The 27,358-nt window shown below is 37.2% G+C and overlaps 1 protein-coding gene and 1 long non-coding RNA gene across 2 annotated transcripts; both read left to right on the forward strand.

Moving 5' to 3' along the window:
• Positions 1-14,924: 14,924 nt before the first annotated feature.
• On the forward strand, positions 14,925-22,447 carry LOC149019029 (disease resistance protein RPP4-like). The gene is given in 9 exon segments (XM_089153112.1): positions 14,925-15,624; positions 15,626-15,738; positions 16,555-17,656; positions 17,799-18,086; positions 18,202-18,432; positions 18,479-20,564; positions 20,822-20,920; positions 21,700-21,872; positions 22,220-22,447. Coding segments are annotated over 6 exon segments (4,185 nt in total). The 5' UTR covers positions 14,925-15,243; the 3' UTR covers positions 20,549-20,564; positions 20,822-20,920; positions 21,700-21,872; positions 22,220-22,447.
• Positions 22,448-24,544: 2,097 nt separating this feature from the next.
• LOC149019030 (uncharacterized) lies at positions 24,545-26,642 on the forward strand. Its single transcript, XR_016173021.1, has 3 exons — positions 24,545-25,427; positions 25,958-26,091; positions 26,303-26,642. It is a non-coding gene; the product is annotated as an uncharacterized LOC149019030 (long non-coding RNA).
• The last annotated feature ends 716 nt before the right edge of the window (positions 26,643-27,358 follow it).

Here is a 27,358-nt window from a genome sequence, read left to right on the forward strand (position 1 = left end):
AACATTTTGCAGCCTTACCTCTGTTTCTAGGACTCGAACCAATGGGTTAAAGGACTTTATTCAACTTGTTCCATCAGCTTTGGAGCTTTTGGTACATTTTGGTTTTCAATCTAATGTAAGATTTATGTTGTTCATTCTTTTTAGTGGTAAACCACCCAACAACCCCCCCCCCCCCCACAATCGAAGTGCATGCTTCTATTTGGAGTTTGGACAATCTTCTTGGCCTTTATGATCAATCCAGCTAGACAGATGTGAATTTTGTTGGCTTTTAAATAAAATTAGATGCCATTCATTATGGTTGAAAGTAAGAATTAAGAAGAAGAAATTCAGCTACTATTTTTTCCGACCTGAGCAATTTTAGCAATCAGATCATTCATTGTGGAAATGATACCTAACTCGATAAGATGTTAGGCAACTAATAATTGAATTACGTTGCAAGCTTTTAGATAATTAAGATCAATTTCTTTTATTCAGTATACAAGGTCTAGATTTTAGGGCATTTTGGTTCAAGAATTAAGGATTTACATGTTCCTATACAACCTCTTAACTCGGAGTAAATGAATCTCTGGCCTTATTAACATGGTTAGATATGGATTACAAAGAGGAAGGGCTTTCATGCCTCATGAAATTATTCCTAGGCCTCTGAGCTTCACCATGTTACAAGCTAAGCTTTGATCTTGTGTGTCTACTAATACAAATAGAAGATTATTGTTTGCATGGTGTGCTATCTAGATAGTGCCTGGTCATTTTATACGGTACTATGTGTGTGGCAGAAAAAATATAAAGGGTATTTGCCATCGACCCATATGGGTGGAAAAAATGTGTTCAGCTTCAGTGCTACGCAATTAATAAGTGTCACTGAGCTGCTAATAGTTCGGATTACTTTTGGTGGAATCTCGGCCATTGTTTTATTATTTTTTTTAGGTTTCTGTGGTGAGATTCAATCTCAATCACCAAAACTGATTTGAACCATTGGCAGATCGAAGCACAACGCGAAAAGAATTCTTATCCACACATCAGTTGATGTGTCCATTTTAAATTAGAATCCTCTTTTTTTTTTTTTTCTCTTTCTTTTTTACGATCAACCTAAAACAAATCAAACCATTTAAACTTACTTTCTTTTTCTTTTTTCAAAATCTATTGTTTCGTGTTTGTCCTAGCGTCATCAAAATGCCCGAAGGTGATTCTTCCTCTATAGATTCTAGCTATCTTTCTTCTTTACATCTATTCATTCTTTATCTTTCATATATCTACTACTACTACTACTCGAAAAATATTCAAAGCATATATTTTGAATTGGATACATGTCGCACAACCAGATGTGTGAATTGAAAAAATATTTCTATGTGGGTGGAGGATTCAAACTCTTGTGCTAGCAGCTTGGCAAAGAATCTTCCCCTTATTTTAAGAAGGGTACCAGAGATGGTATCATCAAGAAAAAAGGTCCTGTTGAACTTGCTTCCAATCCCCAAACGTGAATCCTGCTATTTAGATAACCCAAACAAATTGATCATCAAAGTGCAAGTTGAACGAAATAAGTAATAAATTCAAGGTTTGTTGCCCATGGTTTTGTTAATTTCAATGCCTAGACCTCAAGTCAAGTAAAGTATTTGAGGCCTAGAGCTTTACAATGAATTTCAGATTAGTTTTTGAGATATTTCTTTTTTTTTTTCTTTCTTTCTTGCAATTAGGAGAGACTGCTAGTAATTCAATAAAAAAATAACTCATGATTGTTTACAAAAATCAAATTTTTAATCAACCATTTGGCAATAGAAGCCATGTGACAATGTGAAGAAGTCACTAAAGCTCTTTTTGGTATCCATTATCATTCTCAATTATGAGAAATTTTCATTATTTAAGTTGTTAATTTGGCATCTATTATTAGTTTTTTATTTTTGTTTAAAATAATAGAAGATCCTCCAAAATCCATAATAGATTTTTTGTCTATTATGAATTATGGTGATAATTTCATTCTCTTCATTTATCCACCAGATTACTTAAAATTTTATAGTTAAATGAAGGTAAAATAGTTAATACACATTTTTTTTATAAGAGTCATACTTTTTTCGTATTTTCTCACTTGCTCATTATCATTTCCTAACAATTTTTTTTTTTGACACCAAACTTATTTTTCATTCCATAATTTATTTTTGACAAAATTCACAAAATTATTTTTCATTATTGACCATAATGAAATCTTGTAGTTATTTCTTTTAAATAGGCATAATAGAGGATGAAAATTAATACCAAAAAGAGCCTAAAGGTGTGTTGACAAAGTCTCTAGTGGTTTAAAATTTTCTATTAAAATAAAAAGAAAAAAAAAAAAAAAAAAAAAAAGAGAAAGAAAGAAAGAAGAGAAGAAGAAGAAGATGAAGAAGAAGAAGACAATCCTCCAACTTAATTCAACAGTTATATGTAAACAAAATGATCCTAAAATAAAAATAAAGTGAAATAGGGAAAAAAATCGTCTGTTGTGCACATCTCTCTGCTGTGCACAGCAGTGCACCACTAAATTGCGACACGTGTAAAATACCAGTTTAATGGTTGAGATCAAAATGGTAATTTTAAGTGTAAAACCCGTGAGAAAAAACCCATTTAACTTATACCCGCTACATATGAGAAAACCCGATTGATTAACAACTCTGAAAAACCTAACTTCGCATCTGTTTCTTAGCGATCGTCTTCTTCCTCCTCGGTTCGTGGGTTGCAACTTGCAAGAACTCCCCTTCGTTTAACCGACTTCTTCTCCCTCACTCATCGTTTTAAACATTCTGTGCTTGTTTGACGTGAAAATGAAAGTTAAAAGAGTTGGTTCAAATGCTTACCAAGTATTGTGGAGCAATACGGTGATGACTAGGGGCTTGCAAGCCTTAGTTGAGTAGGCATTTTGCTGTAATTTTTCTAGGTTTTTCTTCCAAAATAAGTAAAAATAAATTTAGTAATGGTTGGAACTCCCATTGACACAGATGGTTCATTTGTTTATATGCAACAGTTGGGGTAGCAATCTCTCATCTATGTGACGGTTGCAAAACTACATTTCGTCAAAAATTTTTAGAGGGATTGAGTGTCTGTCTTTGCGAGAATCGTCTCTTTTAACAACAGTTGAGAAAATCAAGTAAAGTTCTTTTTATGTAAGAAGCTATCGGCATTGATGGCAGATGGTGGATTAGATACTAATCTAACACAAGATTGAAATCAGCAGCATTTCAAGCTTTCTACACTAGATTTTGCAGAGAAAATTATGAGAGAAAAAAGAAAAAGAAATCGGTTAAATGAAGGGAGGAGTTGTAAAAGCCAAGGAGAGAAAGGAAGAAGATGACTTCAGAGATGGGATTTGAAGTGGGACTTTTAGAATTTTTAATCGATCGGGTTTTCTCATATGGGTGGTATAAGTTAAATGGATTTTTTCTCAGGGGTTTTGCACTTAAAATTACCATTTTGATCTCAACCATTAAATTGGTATTTTACACGTGTCGCAATTTAGTGGTGCACTGCTGTGCACAGCAGAGAGATGTGCACAGCAGACAATTTTTTCCGTGAAACAGTGCTTTTACTTTCTTGAAACTTTTATTTCTATAATTATTTCTTCTCATCTTTTTTTTTTTACCCACTTTTTCTGTATGACTTCTCTATGAATGGGGGACTTACTTCAGTAGTGCGCAAGACCGTCATGCAAAACATTTTGGTCCGTTGGATTGAAATCTTGGTTGAGATTTCGATGTCAACCATTGAAATTCAGTAGTCAAGATAAAAATCTGACAAAGATTTCGGATCCATAGGACCGAAATCTCCCTTGACCATCATGACTGAAGCAATTTCGATGAATAGGCAAGCTTGATTATAACGAAAAGTGAAAAACGTGTAGGCTATTAACGCACACAACTTTCAATAAATCTATGTAATGTGGTTCCTAAGGTGATCACAAAATTGACTGTAGATGGATAGCATGTTATTTTGAGTGATATATTTTGCAAAGAGATTGCATGTTTAGCTCTTGGCTGGATCAATATATATAGTTCTCTTATTCATTTTGATTCAATGATTACTGAGATCATTTTTACTGTATTACTGAGATAATTTTAACTTCTCCATACTTTAGCAAGTGATCTTTGTTGCAAGAATATTAGCGTATTCTAAAATCATAACAATTTCCTTGATTTACAAACCCTCGAAAGTCTTTCTATGAAGGAAAAGGAGGCACCAAACCTTGAGAAGTGGCTTATTTGGTGAAAACCAAAACCTCTAGGTTGAAGGTCAAAGTTTGAATTCCCTCAGGAACAGGGGCAAAGACCCTGCCTATATTTTACTCCTATGTAACAATTACCTATTGATGATGTAGTCAAGGTGTGCATAAGTTAGCTTGACAAACATTAGTCCCCAAAAAACAGGGTTAGGCACCAACATCTGCTAGAAGATCAGAAGAATTTTTTTTTTTTTTGTGAAAGAAGATCCGAAGTTGACTTTACATGTAATTGTATTTATCCCAAAAAAAAATTACATGTAGTTATGGAAGCGTGCAAAATACCCTTTCCTCTCTCTTTTGTGTCCTTCAAAAAACATGGTGTCCACCCATTTTCTTTTCCCACTCCATTTTCTACAAACATACAAATATGATATAGAGTTTCTATATATATATATCTATATATATATATATATATATATATATATATATATATATATATATATATATATATAAGTTCTTACTGGTTGGTACCCATAAATTCTTTTGGGATGGTGTTGTTATTAAAAGACCTTGACTTGAAGTCAATTTTTCTTTTTGTTGGCCATGATGATGTGGGCCCCACAGGCCCAAGGGGATGGGGAAGATGTGGAGGGAACGGAAGATTGAACCACTCAACCCTGTCTCTAAGCAGAGGTTGCCACCCAAATGCACTATAAGCACACCCACAATAAATATTTGAATATTTCAAACGTTTCAACTCTACAGTAAATCTCATGTTGGTTTTCAAATATTTCTTGTCTCTATCTTACAACCATGGAACGTAATTTTGGCGAATTTCGGCGAAATATCGCCGAAATTCGCTGATGTCGGTACTCAGCGAACCGAAAGGGTGGGGCGAAACGATATTGGCGGGATATCGCCGATTTCTCGGCGATATCTCGCCTTTTTCTCGCCGAATCAGCTAAAATCTCTGCCGTCGGTGTCTCGTTGAAGGGCTGTAGTTGTTTTTTCCATGTCAAGTCTCAGCTGCCGTCAATGTCTCGTTGTTCAGCCGCTGCATCTATTCGTGTATAACATAGAAGAAGTTCACAGAAAAAGAGAGAAAGAGTTGCACTTGCCGTCTCGCGTTCAACTTGTGGGAGAAATTTTCCATCCATTAAGAGAAGATTCGTTGCTATGGAGGTGGTTTTTCGAACTGCTGCACCCTGATTGCAGCCGGTCTTTGTGAAGAAGACAACTTCTCCGTGAAGAAGTGAAGAAAACAAAGTGATGAAGATTTGATTTTTAGGTTGTGAATTCCAACCATACACGTGGTTCATGGAACACCATCGATTTATAAAAAAACAAAATAAAAAATATTAAGATAAACATAAGTTGATGTTTTGCAGAGATATTTACATTATTTTACTAATATTTTAAACTTCACTTTCCAAATTCCAATAAACTTTATACGTGTGTGAGTCGTGTGAGTCATGTGAGCAATGAGTATTTATGAGATGGATTTTAATGGGCCAGGTTAATATCGGCGAAATCTTGCCGAGATTTGGCCGGTTCGTCTGGTTCGCCATGTGGGGAACCAACGAAATCCAGCGAGATTTCGTTCCATGCTTACAACTAGGAGAGATTGTTAGTAATAAAAAATAACTCACAATTATGTACTAGATCTATTTTTGAATCAGCAAATTAATAGAGGCCAAGGACCGAAAGGAGAACATGAAAAAGTCCTTTGACTTGCTTTAACATTCTTTCTTTCTTTTTTTTTTCTTTTTTTGGGGTGGGGTGGGGTGGGGTGGGGTGGGGGGAATTACAGGATTAGCTACATCTAGATTTTCCTTTACAAAATTATATTTCATTTAAAAAAAGTTACAAAACTGAGATCTTGGGTTTCAAAACTAACCAAAACAGAAATCTTGGTTTCAAAACTAACCAAAACTGTGACTCTTCCTCCCCATTTGGCACTTTTATCCCTAAAATAACTATGTTGCCTGATTAGGCAATTATCATGTCCAATCGAATCCTTAATTTGGCACCACCACCGTTGGAAATGGGGGACCACTGTCACTATTTGGCTTCATCCTTATCTCTTCATCTTCTCCCCGCAACCCAACATGTTCATCCTCTATTTCTTCTTTTTCATTGTTTTTCTCACAATCTCATCTTTCTTGGAATCATGCAAAGGTTGTCATATTCACCAACCTACTATTAGTAAGGTAACAAAATTTCATGGTTTAACTAGGTGAATGGAGTTGTTGTGATGGTTATTTCCGCAAATTCATTCAACTTAAGCTTGTAGCAAGTTGAAATGTCAAATGGAATTAATAAAATTAAAAAGAAGATCAACTTAAACAATTAACAGAAGAGCTACAAAACCATGATAATACACGTAAGGTATACATTAAAAATTAAAGAGCCAAAGATATAAGATTCCAATGTGAAGGTTTTTTTTTGGTAAACAACATTTCATTCAAAAGACCAAGCAAAATGCGCTAGATCCAGAGTACAATGAGCCTGAATCCAGGAAGTGGATAACGGCCAACTAGTCTTGCAAGGTACAGACCGGGCCTCCTGGGCTAGAGAGTGGGCCAACAAGTTCCCATCTCTAGAACAAAACAAAAACTTACAAGAGGAAAACTGGGAAGCTAAAACTTTAATGTCTTTTACAATCGGTTCAACTTGATAAGGGGGGAAGATATCACGACCCATAAGGAGATCCACCAAGCCTGAGTTGTCGGAAAATACCGCAACCTCTTCAATCCCGTTCTCACGAGCCCAAACCACAGCAGCCCGCACTGACAGAGCTTCCCCTTCCAGCACCGAAGCAGACAGCGCCTGATCCGAACAACCCAAGATCAACATTCCCCCTTTGAAAGCAGCGAAACCCAACCCAGTAGCTCCATTTTCCTCATTGCAAGTAGCATCACAAAATATGATCACCTCCGGAATTGCCGCGACTCGAGCCTCTGCACCTGAGATTTGATTGGGCATTTCGACCCCATGCACATTCCTTCTACCATGCACCCTCCAAAACTCTTGAAAAGCTGCATCAGCTCTTCTAGCCACATCGATAGGTGATCTGAGTTCTTTCTTGAATGTTTTCCCATTTCTTGCCAACCAAATGCTCCAGATTACAAACGAAACTTGACTAAACAACTCTCTGCTAAGGAGCTTGGATCCAAATGTACTATGATCCCATCTCCTAATTACTGCTGCCAACGATCGATCTGCCCCTCCGTGTAGAACAAACTCTAGCCCAACTGCACACCAAACTGCTCGAGCAAAGTGGCATTCAAACAACAGATGCCCTGCAGTCTCCTCTTGTTCACACCATTTGCATTCCTTATCCATTTTGATCTGTCTCCTGACTAGGTTCTCAGCAGTGGCTACTCCTTCAGCACATACCCTGTATAGAAAATTCCTTACCTTGGGCAACGTCTGGCATTTCCAAATCTTCTTCCACTCCTCCTTTTTAATTTCTTCCCATGAATGCCTTCTAGAAATAGAAGGAAGAGAGCTTTGTCGACGATCCCTTTGATTGATAAGTAAGTGATATGCAGACTTTGTTGAGAATATGCCAGAATTAGCTGCCCCCCATACCAATTTATCCTCCCGGGATATGATAGATAGGTTGATTTTTAGCACAGCGTTGACTTCCCCTGGGTCAAAAATTTGATGCAGTATATCCCTCTTCCACCTTCGGTTGACTGGATCAATAAGATCACCTACTCTCTGGAGCCTGCAACCTACGGGCTTGACAGATTGGATCTTGAAGTTATGAATTGTTGGAACCCAATTCTCTCCCCATATATTAACCTTACTACCATCTCCAACTTGCCAACATAAACCATCCATCAACACCTCCCTACCAATAAGGATACTCTTCCACGCCCAGGATGGGCATTTTCCACTCTTCGCTTCAAACAAAGAATTGTTAGGAAAATAAATTGCTTTCATAAATACAGCCCAAAGCGAGTGAGGTCATACCATAGTCTCCAAGCAACTTTTGCCAACAACGCTCTATTATGAAGAATAGGATCCTTCACTCCTAGCCCCCCTCTCTCCTTGGATCTACAGAGCCTGCTCCAAGATATCCAATGGATCTTCTTCTCTTCCTCTTTTTGCCCCCATATGCAACTTGCCATTGCTTTCCTGATCTCCTTATGATGGGAAGCGGGTAAGCTGAAGTGTAATGCAACATATGTAGAAAGAGAATTGGCCACCGACTTAACCATGGTAACTCTCCCTTCTGCAGATAAAAGTGCATTCTTCCACCCTTTGATGCGATCACAAGATTTACAAGTTAAGTCCTTAAACACCTCGGTCTTAGATACTCCAAACTCCGTTGGAAGTCCAAGATATTTCCCAGGCCCATTACCATACTTAACCTTTAGGACTCTAGAGATCCAAGCTTTAAATCTCCTAGGTGTATTCGGGCTAAAGGTCAATGAAGACTTATTAAGATTCACAGCTTGACCACTGGCCTTACAGTAACTTTCCAAACACCGTTTAAGCATGCACACCTTATCCATATTCACTTCCGAAAACAACAGGCAATCATCTGCAAACAGTAAATGGGTAATCTGGGGAGCTCTATTCTTAACCCTGATACCTTGTATTAAGCTCCTAGATTGTGCTTGATGGATGATGGTGGAAAGAACTTGAGAACAAATGATGAAAAGGTATGGAGAAAGTGGATCACCTTGCCTGATTCCACGAGATGGCTTGAATGAACCTCTCTCAACTCCATTAACCAGAAGTGTATATGACACAGTAGAGATGCATGTCATGACCAGATCTGTCCATCTCACAGAGAAGCCCAACTTGATTAGTGTAGCTTTAATAAACGGCCACTCCAAGCGATCATATGCCTTTTTCATATCTATTTTCAAAGCTAGAAATTTCTTTTTCCCTTTCCTCCTGTTCTTGATATAATGGAACAGTTCATGTGCAATAAAAATGTTATTTGATATTAATCTATCTGGCACAAATGCAGATTGTTCAGGAGAAATGATACCTGTGAGAGATTCTTTGAGTCTGTTGGCCATCACTTTGGAGATTAATTTAACCACCACTCCACATAAACTGATTGGTCTATATTGCTCCGGAGTATCAGAATGTTGGGGTTTGGGAATTAGACTTATGAAAGTCTTATTCATTTCCGGGCAGAGAGAGCCTGTGTAAAAGAAATCAGAAATAAAATTCATAATTTCCTGTTTAATACATTCCCAGAAATGTTGATAGAAAGTCGGGGGAAAGCAGTCAGGACCTGGGGCTTTAAGCGGCCCCATCTCTTTCAAAGCCTCATAGACCTCCTTCTCTGATGGTACAGCTTCAAGAACTTGATTAACCTCCAATGGAATGTTAGCCTGGATTCCTTTTAAAGCCTGCACAATATCTCCCTGCTCAACTCCTTCAGTAGTGACTGTTGTTTCAAAATGATGTAAGAGTTCACTATAAACCTCTTCATACGATTGGGACCACTCTCCATTAGCCATTTTGATTTTTAAGATCCTGTTTCTTTGTCGACGTTGGAGGGCAGTCGCATGAAAAAAGGAAGAATTTTGATCCCCGTCCTTCAACCAATCAATCCTTGATTTTTGAAGCCATAAGATTTCTTCTCTATGCAGCTCTTCTTCCAGTGACGCCTGTAACTCCAATTCAGCTCTAGTCACATCCTCTTCTCCACACTTTTGTTGTACCTCGAGCAGCTCCTCTTTCAATCTAGCAATATTTGTTTGAATGTGCCCAAAACTCTTCTTATTCCATACCTTGAGATCCTGTCTGCATTGTCTTAGACTTCCTCCCAAAATTTGAGCTGAATTCCCCCTTGCTTCTTTTGCCCATGCCTTTTCAACAACATCTTTGCATTGAGGATGACGAAGCCAAGCCGCCTCAAATCTAAATGGCTTTTTCCCTCTTGCTCTACCTCCAACCAAGTCAAGTACCAATGGGTTATGGTCTGAAGCAAACCCAGGTCTGATAAATAATGTTGTATCCTCATGCTTAATCCTCCATTCGTAGTTAACAAAAGCCCTGTCAAGCCTTACTTTGATGTTCGCATTACCAGTCCTTCTATTACTCCAAGTATATATAGGACCATTAGCACCCAAATCCATTAGTTGACAGTGATCCAAAGCTTGCCTAAAAGCAGCCATATCTCTTCTACCTTCCTTGTTTCCTCCCCATTTTTCATGCCAGCTCAAATAAGAATTGAAATCGCCAAGACAACACCACTGCTTAGATCTCCCATTCCCAATATCCATGAGTTGATTCCATACCTTCTGCCTATTCTCTCTCATTGGATTACCATAAACAAATGTCACAAAACATTCACTCCCATCTGGTAAATGCATCTCACAATCAAGAAAATTATCATCAGAAAAAATTACTCTAACATAAACCTCATTTTGCCAATATAGCACTACCCACCAGCTGACCCTCTTGCACTCACAGCAAAGTACTTTGGATACTTAATCTTCCTCTAAATCAGCTTCACCTTCTCCTCCGAGCATTTCGTCTCCATGATAAACAGCAAATCTGGGGAATCGAATCTAATAAGATTCATTAGAGCACGAACTGTCCGTGGGTTCCCCAACCCACGACAATTCCAACTTAACATTTTCATGGCTTCCCAGGTGACTGATCGGCCCCATTCACCACGGGATTCAAGCATAAAAAATGCCCCCCCCCCCTTTTGGTAACCCAATGCCGTTCCCCGCTCTTTGGCCTACCCCTTTGTTGTAATATTAGTCCCACAGGGGGGGGGGGGGGAGGGGGGGGGGGGGGAGGGATAAAAGAATGCTCTTCCTTCTTTAATTATCACCAAAACTCCCTTTGATATTTCGGTATTTATAGTGGAGTTTTCTTTGCCCATAAAAATAGAATCTTAGCCAGTTGCAACGTTTTCTCCTGATTGTTCTTTGGTTCTTCATAACCCCTTTTCTTAGGAGCTTTTGATTTCTCTGAGACATTAAGGCTGGATATCTTGACCACACTTTTCTTCTGCTTTGTTACTTCTCTTCGAACGGTTAAAGATGAGGGGTTTTTGGGTTGGCTCAAAGCTTCGGGTATGGGTTCAAGAAATATGGGTTGTGGGTTAAGTGGAGGGTAATTTGGGTATATTTTTGGCAATGAATCAGTATTCCTTTGGGTATGGCTAGTCTGGGTTGAGAAGGGTGCACCAGGAGATTGATTTAGATTTTTCCATTCCTTAGAATGAAATGACGTGCTCTCCACGTTAGAATGAGTAGGATGTATAGTTAGTTGATAATTATCACCAACTAAACAGGTGTCAAATAAAGGGTTGGCAGTCATCGAACGTTGTGATGTGGTTGGTATGGGTGAATTTTGTACTGAGTGAGGGCCCACTTGATGTGTTTTGTTCTCTTGAGATGGGTTGGTTAAGTTGACTTTGGCTAGATGGTTGAGGAGTGACTTTACAACTTCTGAATGATGAGGGCTCTGATCAAGAAACTGTTGGATCTGGGAGGAAAAAGTTAAAGTATTTTCCATGGTATTGGGTTCAAGGTGGTTAACGCTGGTGCAAGGTATATCCAGTCTTTGATTTAAGAGAAAGCTAGACTGCAGCACAGGATTAGACGAAGGACTGATAACGTCTGAAACAATCTGATTTATGTTGACACATGGCTTGATATGCCTCTTGAAACTCTGGTTATCTTCTGACTCTGACATATCCTGCCCCTTATCTCCTGAAAATCGCAGACACTGTTTCCCAAACCGGTCACCTCCTTCGTTGCCGGCAGCCGTGTCCAGCCGATGGACTGAACTACTGCTACTTTGGCATGAATCCTCTTTGTTCTCTTCCATCGGGATTACTGGAGTTTTAAGAATGATTCGATTATCAGGTGGTTGACCACGTTGCTCTAACCCCCATTTAGCTTGGGGTGCTAGCTGACAATCGGTAACAGCAATACAGCCATGTAACCTTTGATGAGCTATCTTCTCTTCAAACAACTTAGTGCACCGCTCCACGCAAAATAGACGCAATCGTTCGAACTTAACACCTATTGGTAAAGAAACTCCTGATTTCCTTCTAGCAATAATTTGGAACCTTAGTGGTTTCCTCACATCAACTCTTACTCTGATACGAGCATAGTGCACCCGTGTTCCAAACTGAAAGCCTTCAACCATCATATACTTGCTTGGCTCACCTATTTTTTTGGCTAGCAAAATAATAGCCTCCTTCTCTGCAAACTCCTCTAGAAGACCATGAATCTGCACCCAGAAATCAGTATGACTGAAGCTCCATCGTAGTTCCTCATTCCATTTCTCTAGCACAAGTAGATTGCCTCAGACTGACCAAGGTCCCTCATCCAGCACATTCCTCAGATCCATATCATGTTCAAACTGAAATTTGTATAACCTCTCATCTGCCGTCGAGATTTCAACTGGAAAACGTGTGTTCCAAGCACGAGGTAACCCTTCCATCACAGCTTGTCTACGATGTTGTTTATCATCTTGAATCAGACCCACAAGGGTTCTTTCCACCTGTATTTTATCTTGGTGCTTCTCCACATCACCCAAATAGACTTCATTGTCGGAGGACTCTTCCGTTTCCAGATTATGGTCGGGCATTCGCTGCGACTTTGCAGAAGAAAACGAGTTTGTACCATCCTTTTCTCCATTTGCCCGTAGTAACAGAGGACCAGCTGTTCGGCCACTAGGCCTCATCCTTGAGGAGGGTATAGCAAGCTTATCAGACGTACAGCCCTTAGCATAGAAGATGATACACACGGCAGAGGAGAGCACGCACACGGCGGAGTGATAAACACGCACACAGCGGAGTAAATCACAAGAAACTCATGAGAAGATATCGTTCGGTGTATAGACATGTGAAGGCCGATTCCAATGTGAAGGTTGAGAAGGATTTTTTGGTCAAGTTTTAACTTTGGAATCAACCACCTGGACACTATAATAATTAATTATTCTCAATGCTCACCTTCAAATCTCGATTTATAATCATAATAAAATATGTTTGCCTATGAACTGAAAAGTATTAATCTCTCTTTCTAGGGTTTCTTGCATTTTTATTTCTCATAGCTCATGTTTGAAGACATGCTTCACTTTTCTTGAGCTGTGATTTCGCATAAGTTTTTATTTCCTTGTTATTTTATGTTATTCCTTCAATCACGTTCCCTATAAAGAGATGATGCTTTGATTCTCCGGCTACGCCATTGGAGATTTTCTCTTCTTAACCATATTACAATTTCTAGGACATGGGAACAATGGTAGTGGCGATAATAGGATTGTGACCAGTCAAATGATGTACAGAAGATGAAGAGAATAGAGATACAGTACTGGCAATAGAACTAAGGGCAAAAATGTCAAAATCAATAACAAGATCAATGAAATGAATTGCTTTTAGGGCCTGTTTGGTTACATGAGTCTGGAGATTTCAAATATCTAGAGATTTCAAATCTATAGACTTCAAATCTATGGAGTCATAATTTATAAAATTAAGTGTTTGGTTGTGGAATGAAATCTATGGATTCATCCTAAAAAACTATTTGATCAATGTGATTTTTGTGAATATGCAAATGTATAGCTTTTTTGAAATCTCTGGAATTTACCCTTTACTCATAAATCTACAGATTTACGTTTTTAGTGTAAAAAGGTGAATCTATAGAATTAATGAATATAGAGATTTTTACAACCAAACGGGTATAATTCTCAGATTCATGTAACCAAATAGGCCCTTAATTAATTTTGTAAACCCGAAACTTAATTTACTAGTTTTGCAAACTCAAACACAAGGTAGACAATTTTCTGAAACTCAATAAAAGATAATGGTGTAATTTTCTTCTTTTTATTTAATAAACTGTAAATTTACTCAATCATTTACCAAAAGAGAGCCACGTGGTGTGTGTGACAAAATCACTTGCACTTACCTAGAAAAATAACTGCTAACAAAAAAAAATTGGAAAAATAACTTGTTAACTTGCTTTGAAAAACACAAGTAATCCGATTGATACTCTTTTTGTCCATCTTTATATATTGTGTCGTTTTAAATAAAAGTAAAAAATTCATTTGATTATTTATTTTTATTTTTTGGGGTCTTGAGGTTCATCCGAGTCAGTTTATGTGCACCACAACTACATCGTCAGGGGAACTTTTATATAATTATATAGAAAGGACTTCGCCCTTGGCCTCAAGGGGATTCAAACTCTAACCTCCTATATATGTAAAAGCGTTGGTCTTTTTGAACTGAGCCAGCCCTTGGGATTTCTAAGTGATTATTTTCTACTTACTATTACAGGCTCTAGATTTGTTGTGGGTGCGCTTCTAGAACATTGTGGTTCGATCCTCCAATCCCTCCATGTCTCTCCCTCCCCTCCCCTTAATCCCATCTCCAAAGGGCTTGCACACCCCAAGTCATAATGGCTGCCATCCACTTGGAAGAAAGAAAAAAGAATATACGTTTTTGTTTTTGTAGGCTATGATTTTGATAGTTGGAAAGATTGACCTAAAGTCAAGTTATATATTAAGACGCTTAGCTGAGCTGAGTGCTTTACAGCAAATCTCGAGCTACTGCAACTACGAGAGTTTGTCGTTATTTTAACAAACACTATCTCATGGTTATAAAAAAAAAAACAAAGCTATTCTTTAATTAACCCTATTGGGTATTGGGTATAGCAATGAGAGAAACCATGTAAATGCATGTGAGCAAGGTACAAGCAATAAAGTGAAACTCATGTGACGCGGTGTTTGAAAAAGTAACCAATTAAGTGCTTATCTAGAAAAATAATTTGTTAAAACTTTCTTTTCGGATAAAACAAAGAAACCCCATGTGATGGTGTGTGAAAAGCAACTAGTGATGATGTGAGGAAAGGAATTCACAAGTGATAAAATAATATTGAAAATTCTTGTAATGCGCGTAACAAGGAAGTGGTGGGAACTTTTATTTTAAAAAAAATAAAGATGATGCATCTTTCTTATTTATCGCTTTAAATACCATTAATATTCCTAAGCCAGCCCGCCCATCCATCCAAACGCCGCTTCCTTCCATATTCACATCTGAAGGAAAGTATTCTCCAAGCAATTTGATGGAAAAAATGGCAGCACCTCACCAGGCTTCTGCTTTTTCTGGTTCAGCCACAAATTATCAAGTGTTTTTGAGTTTTCATGGCAACGACGTACGCAATAATTTCGCCGACCACCTCTACCATGCCTTGATTAGAGCTGGAATTCGTACCTTTAGGGACTCTGAAGAGCTTCATGTGGGAAACGAGATTGGGGAAGAGCTACTCACTTCAATACAGGAGTCAAAGATCTCTGTTCCCATATTCTCTGAGAATTATCCATCGAGCAAGTGGTGTCTCAAAGAGCTAGCCCAAATATCTGAATGTAGAAGAACGTTGGATCGGATAGTCATGCCTATTTTTTACAAAGTGGAGCCAAGAGATGTACGAAACCAAACAGGGAATATACCAGAATGTCTTTGAGAAATACCAAAGGGATATGGTATCTGGTATAGAAAAGTGGAAGGAAGCTATGAAGGAGATGGGCGGATTGAAAGGGTGGCATGTCGATGAGAAAATGTAAGTCCAAGAGTTCCTTTTTTACTTGAGTGTAGTTGATGTTCTACAAAACCATGCTTAATTAGTCACCAATTAAAGGAACCTAGACAATATGATTTCCATTCATGTGACCAATTTGCATTAGTATATTATCATATATAAAATATATTTCAATGGAATATTGAGAAAATAATATTTTTCTGATAAAAGCTTTCAAAGTTATCGGAATTAATTAGCATGAGCACATGCTTGATCCGGGTTCTGGATTTGGAGTGCTACATGGTTTGTGAAAATAATTTTTTGATCTAGTCTGAGTCTGGGTCTGGTTCTGGTTCCGACCAATGTTAGGAAGCAAGTAATCAGTCCATATGGTAACATTATGTTTTCAAAATTCTGGAATGATAAGTAATGTACTATAATTGGTACAAATCATGCAATTAATCAGTCCATAAAGATGCATCTATATTTATTTAGAAAATTTATAATAATGATGTACTTTTTTTTTAATATACATTATTATTTGCTATATGAGATTGAGATTGATAAATTACCTTCCAAAATTTGTCTAATTTACATGGTTAAATTAATTAATCTCATATACAAAGAACTGAAAAATGCAAAATGACTTCAAATTGGGGAGCCATATTGGTTGTTAGTGACCATGAAGGCATGAAACATTAGAAATTTATTGCAAAATGATTTTTAACTAGGATAAATACAAAAAAATTAAATGAAGAATGACACACAAATGCATAGGAAGACTTCCATAATATCATATCCTTACCCGTACTGTATTCTTTTATTACTTTTTAGTATATATATATTTGACTTATGCAGGTCTGAAGCAAAGATGGTAGAAGAAGTTGTTCGTATAGTTTATGATAAATTGAACAAGAGACCCTTCAGTGAAGATGACAGTATAGTTGGAACCGAATCTCGCTTAAGAGAAATGTTGAAGCTTTTAGACATTCACTCTAACAATAGAAAAATTATCGGGATCCAAGGCCTTGGAGGCATTGGAAAAACAACAACTGCGAAGATTGTCTATAATGAAATCTTTAATAACTTTGAAGGGTGCAGCTTTATTGCAAATGTTCGGGAAGCAGCTCAACAACATAATGGACTTGTTCTTTTGCAAAAACAACTTTTATGGGATACCTTGAAGTATGAATGTCGAGATATTACTATTGTGGATGCTGGTACCAAAGTGATCCAAGAAAGGTTATGTTCCAAAAAGGTCCTTGTTGTACTAGATGATGTGGATCATGAAGATCAAGTAAAATATCTTGCTGGGGACCGTGAATGGTTTGGAACAGGAAGCAAAATCATTATCACAACCAGAGATGAACGTATTTTATACTTTTGGAAATCAGATGAAATTTATAAGCCACTACCAATGAATTTAAATGATTCTCTTCAACTTTTTAGCCGTCATGCATTCAAAAGCCTCCAACCTCCGGATGATTATTTGGATCTATCAAAAGCTATTATAGAAACTACTGGAGGACTTCCCTTAGCACTTCAAGTTATAGGTTCATCTTTATATTTAAAGGGAAAATCAACGTGGAAAGGCATGCTAAAGAAGCTGCAGAAAGTTCCGAATAATAATGTCATGGAGAGGTTGAGAACAAGTTTTGATGGATTAGATGATGAGGATGAGAAACAAATGTTTCTCGATATCGCTTGTTTTTTCATTGGCATGCATAAGGATGTTGTTTGTTACATATGGGATGGTTGTGATTTTGAACCTTTCATAGGGCTTGATTCTCTTTGTGAAAAGTCTTTGGTTACGGTTAGTGAAGAAGGCGTGTTAGGGATGCATGATTTGCTCCGGGATCTTGGAAGGAGTATTGTTCGTGAAGAAAATGCCATTGAACCAGGGAGGCGTACACGGATATGGTCTCCAGAGGATGTTTGGAATGTATTGGACAAACAAGAGGTAGGTATTGAATTTAATTAAAAACTTTTCCATGACGACCTTGTGAATTATGTTTTTGATGAATTTTTCTTGATTTAACAAAAATCTCATATGCTCATTTAATTAAGTAAGTTTATGTGTTCTTTTTTTTCTTTTTGTGCAGGGAACAAATAGTGTCACAGGACTCAGCGTTGATTTTAGAAGTATTTCGGAGAATGAAGGTTTGAGCAGTGAAGGATTTGCGGGAATGATGCATTTAAGGTTACTTCGAATTGATTATGCAAAGTTTTCTTGGAACTTCGGAAATTCTTTTTCTGAATTGAGGTGGCTTAGTTGGAAAGTATGTTCCAACCAATGCATCCAAACTAATTTTTGTCCACGTAAATTGGTGGTTCTCGATCTATCTGGAAGTGACATCACGACTGATTGGATGGGTTGGAACTACATCAAGGTCTATCAGAAACTTCTCTCTTTTATTTAGTTTGTTTAAATAAAAAAAAAAAAAAATTTGGTTCTTAGCTTTTTAAGTTATTTATAGAAGTTAATTTATATTTTTTATTTTACAGAAGGCCAAAAATCTGAAAGTTCTAGATTTGTCAGATTGTTGTCAACTATCTAGAACTCCTGTTCTTTCGGAAAATCAAAATCTGAAGGTATTGCGGTTTAGTGAGTGTTACAAATTGAATGAGATTGATGCATCCATTTGTCTTCTCACAAACTTGGTCATATTAGACATGAGCGGGTGCTATGAATTAAGGAGTCGACCAGCTCAAATTAGTAAGTTGACTAATCTCCAAACAACTCAATTTATGCTATGAGAAGGAGAGTGCAGTAGTGGACATTTCAGTTGAAATTTCTCAATTGACTGCTCTCCAAAGCTTTTCTTTACGGGCGTCAGGTCCAAGTTTGCAAAGCATCTCATGTCTTCCCCCAAGTCTCACTAGCCTTAAGTTGTCTAACTGCAATTCAATTCAAAATGTCTCTGATCTTCCCTCAAGTTTAACTAGTCTAACAATTGAATATTGCATGTCAGTGGTAAAAGTATCAAGTACATTAAGAGGCTTGACAAATTTAAAGACATTACATCTTTGGAACTGTCACCGCCTAAAAGAAATTGAAGGATGTGATGAGAAATTGGACTCTCTAGAGGAGTTCACCATTCTGTGCTGCGAGTCATTGCGGAAATTACCAAATCTAAGGGGCTCGAAGTATCTAAGGACTTTGACGGTTATGAATAATGATTTCATCTCCGATTTTGAAGGCCTGGAGGGAATGGACTCTCTGGAGGAGTTGGGAATGTTGAACTACAAATCATTAAGGAAAATACCAGACCTACAAGACTCGGAAAGGCTTAGGAAACTATATATCGGGGGATGTCCACAAATATTAGAGATTGGGAGGTGCTACGAATCATTACAAGAGTTAAGGATTTCCGATTGTTGCCACTCAATGGAAAAATTACCTAATCATCTTTCCAACTTACACAAGTTGAGCACATTATACATTGAAAAACTGGGTAAATTAACCGAAATTCCAGGCCTTCACAGATTGGGGTCCTTGCGAAGATTGACAATACAAGGGTGCCATGCCGTCCAAAGATTACCGGATGGTCTGCCAAACAAGTTAACTCATCTATGCATTAGAGAGTGCAAGAGTCTAACGGAGATTCCTGGCATCAATGGGTTGGACAACTTGGAGGAATTGGATATCAGTCGCTGCGAATCCTTGGAAAGACTACCTTTAGACTTGTCCAACTTCAAGAAGTTGAAGCATTTACGGATTGAAGGTAACAAGAAGAACCTAGATGAGACAAAGGAATTGAATATCAGTGGCTGTAAATTCTTAGAGGAATTCAAGATTAGTGGATTCAGGTACTTGCAAAGATTATCCAATCTCTCCATCTTTAAAAAGTTGAGTGATCTTTCTATTAAAGGCTGCCACAATCTAAATGAGATTCTCGGTGTTGGCGAATTGGAATCCTTAAAGTATTTGTGTATAAGTGGCTGTGAGTCCTTAGAAAACTTACCACATTTGTCAAATTTAAAAAGCTTGAAAAGATTACGTATTGAAGGCTGTAAGAATTTTACTGAAATTCAGGATGTTGGCACATTGCAATCCTTGGAGGAATTACGTATTGACGGCTGTAATCTTACCCAGATTCATGGTGTTGATGGATTGGAATCCTTGTGGCATTTGAAGATAACTGGGTGTGACTCTTTGGAAATATTACCCGATCTGTCAAACTTTAAAAGGGTGTCCTATTTGGAGATTAAAGGTTGTAAGAATCTTACCGAGATTGAGAGTGTTGACACATTGGGATCCTTGTTGGAGTTGAAGATAACTGAGTGTGACTCCTTGGAAATCTTACCCAATCTCTCAAATTTGACAAGTTTGTTCCATTTAACAATTGAAGGCTGTAAGAAACTTACCCAAATTCAGGTTCAGGGTGTTGATCACACATTGGAATCCTTGTCAATAACTGGGTGTGAGTCCTTGGAAATATTACCCAATCTGTCAAATTTGACAAGTTTGATCGAATTAAGTATTGAAGGTTGTAAGAATCTCACCGAGATTCAGGGTGTTGACGTATTGGAATCCCTGTGGTATTTGAACATAACTGGGTGTGAGTCCTTGGAAGTATCCGATCTTTCTAAGTTGAAATATTTAGAGGCGCTGGAAGTCAAGGACTGCAAGAAGTTGACCGAGATTCAAGCTGGCAATAATCAATTGGAATCTTTGATATATATGGATGTTAGGGGGTGTATATCCTTGGAAAAATTACCAAATTGTTGTGTAAAGTCAGACAAATTGGAGAAACTAAATGGTGTGTGCTGCGTCCACCTGGATTATATTGATCGTATAAAACTGTTGATTGACGGTGGATGCTCAAAGTTACAACTGCCTTCATCATGAGACAAATTTATTCCAGGTATTTCTGCCTCTTTTTCAACTGAATCTGAATTTTTTGCATTTAAATTGAATAACCAAATCAAGTTGCAAATACCATAGATTTCTTTTTCTTTTCCATTTCCATTTCCATTTCTGAGAATTAGTTCTAAGATCATAATTCTCTTCAGTTTTGCCTCTTTTTTTTTTTTTTTTTTTTTTTTTTTTAATGGCTCAAGGAATTCAGAATTTTCTTTTCCAACTCATCCACTGGTTTTAATAAGACGGTAGTTATTACAGGTGTGTTTGTCAAATAGAAAACTGTTGCCTTTTTTGTGGAAGTGATTGGAGCGGGCAGCTTGTGCTCGGAAAAGATCCAGAGTCTTACTATGTAAAAAGGTTCTCTATGATTATTCATTACAATTTTTTGTATAACTAATTGTGAGTGATGGTTCATTTTACCAACAGGTTAAGGAAATGATGCGCAAGTTGTATTGTACTCATTTGCCTTATTTTACAGGCAATCTGTATTTTCAAAATTTCACATTGGTGTAGTTCCATAGTTACCTTGATTTGCTTTGTGTCTTCACTCCTCCCTCTTCAAATAGAGAAATTAATGTTTTGTGTGTCATTTGTAGTTAAGTTGTTTTTCTTAGATACAATTTGGTTCCAGATTAGAAACTTTAAGAGGTAGGACTTGACATGTAACACTAGTGTTCAAAGCTATATTTCTTTTCTTTTATTGACTTACCTTTTATTGCTTTGATTGATATGTACGCCTCTGGTGCAGTTTCTACATTTTAGTATGCTGACAAGTGTCAGGGTTGATAGTAGAAAATAATAATAGAAAGGCATTCTCTTTGGAGCATGGCTTCAAACGGATGATGAGCAAAGTACGGTTGAACAACATTTGTTTTCAATTTGATTCTCTATAAATTGTATCTTGATAGTTATCCAAAAAGTTTTGGTTGAAATTATACACCTTGGATATGAATTTGATGAATTATAGAGACTAATACTCTGTTCAAGCATTTGGTTTCATATATCTAAGCTATCAAAATCTGTAACATTAATCGTCCTAAGGTACCTAAGGTAATCTGTGACATGATTTTTGGTTTGCATAAACTTGTCTGTGTTCCATTTAATGATGAATAACTAATCTGTTTTGTGGTTTTTAGGTGTATGACCAAACTTGGGAAGATGCTTTTGTGAGAATAACAAGGTTCGATTGAGTTGCAAGACCAAAGAGAGCCTTAGCTGAAATGTTGGCCAATCCCTCTACGAAGGCATGCAATGGTTCTGAAGAAGTTCATGAATATCAACAAAGTGGACATAGGGAAGATTTAAAAGAGTAAGTGAAAAGGTTGGGATCATACTGAGAGTAATTAACTTGGGCCTTTGTAAGGGGAAACTATTCTTCAGAGCAGGATAATCATGGCTTCAATTGTTATCACCAACTCCTGGCCATTTTTATCACACCATGAAAAATCAGAGTTGTTGTGAGCAGCCTAGCTTCCTTGATATATGGCTCCTCTTCCATGCTTTCATCTTCTTTCTTTGTATTCACTTTTTATTCTTTCCACTACTTTGTTTTCCTTATCAAAAAGCCCTGGCCCTCTCCAAAGCCAACCCTTTTTGCATATTTCCTCTACTAATGATGTTTATCAGGGCTAACAGAACTGAACTTTCTTGTAACAGTTTTCTGATATGGCATGGTCACAAGAATCACAGGGTTCCATCAATACCATCAGGAAGTCAATTGGCATTGGCTGTTATCCTACCATGCATTTTATTGGTAAGCCATCAACCGAGCAAGATCGAGAACAAGTAGGTGTTCATGTTGCACCATATTGTTTAATTGATCATTTAAATTAACAAAATAAATAAGGTTTCTTATGTTCCTTGCTTCATGAGTTTACAGTTCTGCTACTTTCTTGGCTCTGGTTCATGTCTTCTTTCATTATTACAATATCTTGGATTCAAGAAGAAAAAAAATGTTTAATCAGTCAAAGGTTACTCCTACTACCATAGTGTCTACAGTTTTCTATTGGCTAAAAGCTTTGAATATTATGGCTCCTAGTCTTGGTTGAAACCATGTTGGAATGACTGGTCACCAAGCATCCCTGTACAGCTTAATATTTTCAAAATGATTACCCAATCTGTCTATCCTTAAAAATTTGAGTAATCTACATACTAAAAGAAAGGCTAGAATATGAATGAGATTGTCGATGTTGACTAGTTATTATTGTCTTTTTAAATAAAAGATCAGCAGCCACAGAACAAACATAAAAAACCTAGGTAGAAAACTGGAACCTAGGCAAGCCCAAACACATCTTTTTTCAATTCTAACAAAATCGAGTTCCTTCGTCACCTGAAAACCGCTCATAACAGCCTCAACTTCTGCATGATGGCTGGTTTGCTAACCAATAAAAAGGCAAACACATCCACAATGTGAGCATTATTTTGATCTCTAATTAATACACCACCTCAACCTGCACTTCCCGGATTGCCTTTCAACCCTGGCACCTTTGCACCATTAGGAAGCTCTTAAGGCCTCCTGATATTATCTGGATGCACCACCAGCCCAAGATAATGAGCGAGCATTAGATCATGTACAGGCAACGGTCTCCCTTTAAAAACAAACTGCCATCCTTTATTTCATTTACCACAGTCTTGAGCACCCAACTGCTGCCTATTCTTTCCCCTCATTCATGCCGTCGATTATTATGCTATAACTGAACAAAATAAGAAACAAGAATGACACCCCTAGGCCAAACATCATGCAGAGGGGACTTCGTATTCCTTGATTTCCACAAACCACATAGCTAATCAAAATTTATGAGACACTCAAAACAATATTAAAATTGTCCCTTCCAAACTTTTTGAGTGTTAAGGCACAATGCAAAAACATGAGAAAATTCGTCTCCCTCCTTGTGGCATAATTCACATCGAGAAGCAACAAGCAAGGAAAATACGTCTCTTTTAAACCTGACGGCCCAATGGTTGGAATCCTTATTGTCATTGCATATAAGTGGATGTAAGTCCTTAGAAGATTATTGGATCTGTTGAACTTGAAAAAGTTGTATGGATTACAGTTTGAAAGTTGTGAGATTCTAGCCTAGATTCATGGGGTTCATAGATTGAGATTCTTGACATGTTTCAACATTGTTGGACATGGGACCTTAAGAAGATTACTAGATCTATATAACCTTAAAAGATTACAATATCTAGAGATTAGAAAGTGCAGAATCTTAGTGAGATTCAAGGTGTTGGTACATTGGAATCCTTGGAGGAGTTGGACATAATTGAGTGTGAGTCCTTGGAAATGTTACCCATTCTGTCAAATATGGAATACTGAGATCAAGCTGGTAATAATCAAGTGGAATCTTTGAAAGTTCTGGATTTTTTTGTTGGGGGGGGGGGGGGTAATATCCTTGGAAAAAGTTACCAAATCTTACAAAGTAAAAGAAATTGTGGAACTAAATCATGTTTCCTAGATGGCCTAACCGATATTGATCTAACAAAACTCTTAAGTGACAATGGGTCTAAAAGTTACAACTGGCTTTGTCCTAACAATTTTATTTGAGGTACTTCTACCTCTGTCTCAAATGAACTTGACTTTATTGCATTTCAATTGAGTAGCCCTAGTTGATTTGTGGATCCCATAGATTTTCTTTTTCTTTTTCATTTCTAAGAATTGGTTCCAAAACCCAAATGAATTCTTCTGTGAAGAACCATTGAGGAAAAGAAGTACATAGTAACTCTAGATTTGAATGGCATTGCTAGTATATCTTTTTTGTTGTTCAGACTTCAAACTAGTTAAAGAATTTTGATTTTTCAATTACAAATCTTTTTGTTTGTTTGTTTCTTTCCTTTAGCCTTTGGTTTTCTGTGAAGGTTTTGGCCCTTGAGTGATTAATGCTATTGCAGTCACAGATGCTTTCCATTTATGGTGTTATGATTTCAAGTGATTTCTAATCCCCTTCCAAAGCTGCTGCTTTATAGTGTAATTAATTAATTAATTTTCCATTGTAGAATGACTTTAACAGCAGAAAAAGTCATGTAGTGAGAATGCAGCCAGAGCTTTCCTACTATGAACAAAGGCACCACTCCTTAAAGCTTCTCCTATGAAATTAACCATGGCAATGTGCATGGTATCCTTTGTTCCTAGGCAATCATGGTTATGAAATTTAATGACCAATATTCCTTAGTTCTTTAAATCTCAAGTTCCAACGGAGAATTCCCAATCTCATACATCATTATTGTTGTTATTCTATCGGAGTTCATCAAGTTTCCAAGTCTAGCAATTAACATGTATAATAAAAGCTTTAGACAGTTTTTGCATATGTATGTGCTTCTTTACCCCAGCTTTTGCATATGTGCTTCTCTCATGCTAGAACCTATTTGCTGATGAAGGATTGAAGCATGAGTGTGTCTATTTTCATTTGTGCTCCCTGCCTCCAACAAAACCAAAAATTCATTTCAGATTTAGCATATCATCCTTGGTACACCCTTTTGGGCCTTGGTGTGGTCATAAAGGATTAATTAGCTTTGACATTTAGGATTTTCCCTCCGTTGTAGTTAATGGTCCAAAAGAGATTGACACCTGGTAATGAACAGTCCTATAGGTTCACAAATGTGGTTAAGAGATATGATGAAGTCTTCTGTCTCCTTTCCATCCTCATCATTTTGAGTAATCATGGATTTGTATTTCATTGGTTGTAAGTTATGTTCTTTGATACACTAGTTCCAGATTTGAGATCATAAGTAAGTAGATATATTGAGGTAACACTAGTGTTAGATGCTACATTTTTGTTCTTATATTAACTTATGTTTGATTCCTCAGATTGATTGCGTGTAGGCCTCTGTTCCAGCTTCTGCATTTCGGTATGCTAATATAGTCAAGGTTGGTAGTAGCAAATAAGAACAGAAATACTTTCTCTTTTGTGTGTGGCTTCAGCAATAATGGAGCGGAATCTGGTTGAAAACATTTTGTTCTCACATGTGATTCCTTCTAAATTGTATCTTGATAAATATCCAAAATTTTCATTTTTTTTCAGCTTGTCTTTTCATGAAAAACACATTGTGATTGGTTTGGAAAATACTCAATTACAGAGCAAGGACACTAGGAGGGAAATATATTCCACCACTGAAATTGCTCACTGAAGGCCTGACTCTTAGCTTTTCTTTTAGCTCAGGTTAAATTGTACATCTTGGATATGCTTTTCATAAATTATAGAGGCTTGTAACTCTATTCAAGCTTTAAATTTCATATTTCTGAACCATCAAAATCTGTAATCTAATTTTTCTGAGGTACCTAAGTTAAGTCCAAAAGGCACTTGATTCCAATGCATGTGATTCATTATTCTCGGTTTGCATAAACTTGACTGTGTTTCATTTGATGAATGACTGTTCTGTTTTTGGTTTTTTTTTCAGGGTATATGATCATGGTTTTGATTCTAAGCACATCATGGCCATCTGTGTGACATCATGAAAACTGAGAGGAGTTGTATACAGTCAGCCTTTATATATGTCTCCCTCTTCCATGCTTTCATCTTATTTCTTTACAGGTACCTTTTTCTTTTTGGTTTTACTTTGTTTTCCTTATTAGCCCTGTCCCTGTCCAAGACCAATCCTCTTCCCTTCATTTTCTGTGAGACTTATCACAAGTTAAGAGATACAATGCTCAATTAATGGGACTTGGTCTCTTAACAATGGAAACCTTATTTCCTCTACTTGTAATGTTCATCAGTGTAACAGACTTGAAGTTTCTTGTAACAGTTTTCCTATACGGCATGGTCCTCATCAGGAATTGCAGATTCCATCAATACCATCAGGATGTTAATTGATATTGGCTATTATTTTGTCATGCATTATATTGGTAAGCCATCAACCAACTGAGAAAGATTAAGAACAAGTAGGTGTTCATGATTGCACCTATTGTTTGGTGGTTTTGATTAACAGAATAAATAAGATTTCTTTTGTTCCTTACTTCATGTGTGTCTACAGGATCTGCTGCATTCTTGGCTCTGATCTAAGCTTTTGCACTGGTTCATGTTTCTTTTGGTTATCACTTGTTACTGTATATAGAACTCAAAAAATAAAAAGAACTGTTTAATCAATCAAAATATAGCTCCTACTATATCATGCTTTCTACAATTTTCTATTGGTTAAAAGAATATTCTATTGGCTACAAGCTCTGAATATTCTGTCTCCTAGTCTTGGTGAAGACCTATCTTGGAATGACTGGTCACCAAGCATCCTTGTACAGCTTAAATATTTTTGAACTTCAATGGCTTGTAGTGGCTGCAGATCCAATGCTCTGGTTTGCGAGTTTATGGGCTGAGTCATTAGAGACTAGTGTGTGGTGCTTTTGCTTTGTGAAAGATGGCAGGTGCTTGGGTCAAGAGACTGGTTTTGTTAATCAGAGAGATCTACTTGCCAGCTGAGGTAGCTGAACTTTTGGAAATGGTGCTTCAGGCCCTAGCTATGGGAAATCAATCTCTTAGTGCTTCGAACCAATTGCCCTGATTTAGAGAATTTGTTATTCACGATCTTATTATCTAATTTCACAATTGTTGCACATTACTGTTGGGTTTCCAAACTCCAATGTACTTGGTGAATCGTAACTCCCATTTAATGCTATACGTTTACAGATGTGCTGCCTTGGCCTTACAATGGGGCACAACACTTTCGCTCGTAAAATCATGGGTATGGTATGGCCTTTAGCCTAGCCATTTTTCTTATCGCACAACTGTGGTGGTCCATAAACACATGATCGAGCATTCTGTTACTGAGTCTAATTTTAATTTAATAGCAATGGCACCAAAGAGATAA

Source organism: Hakea prostrata, chromosome 4, assembly GCF_041222555.1.
Source record: "Hakea prostrata isolate BN-2017 chromosome 4, UWA_Hpros_2, whole genome shotgun sequence".
Taxonomy (NCBI): Eukaryota; Viridiplantae; Streptophyta; class Magnoliopsida; order Proteales; family Proteaceae; genus Hakea; species Hakea prostrata.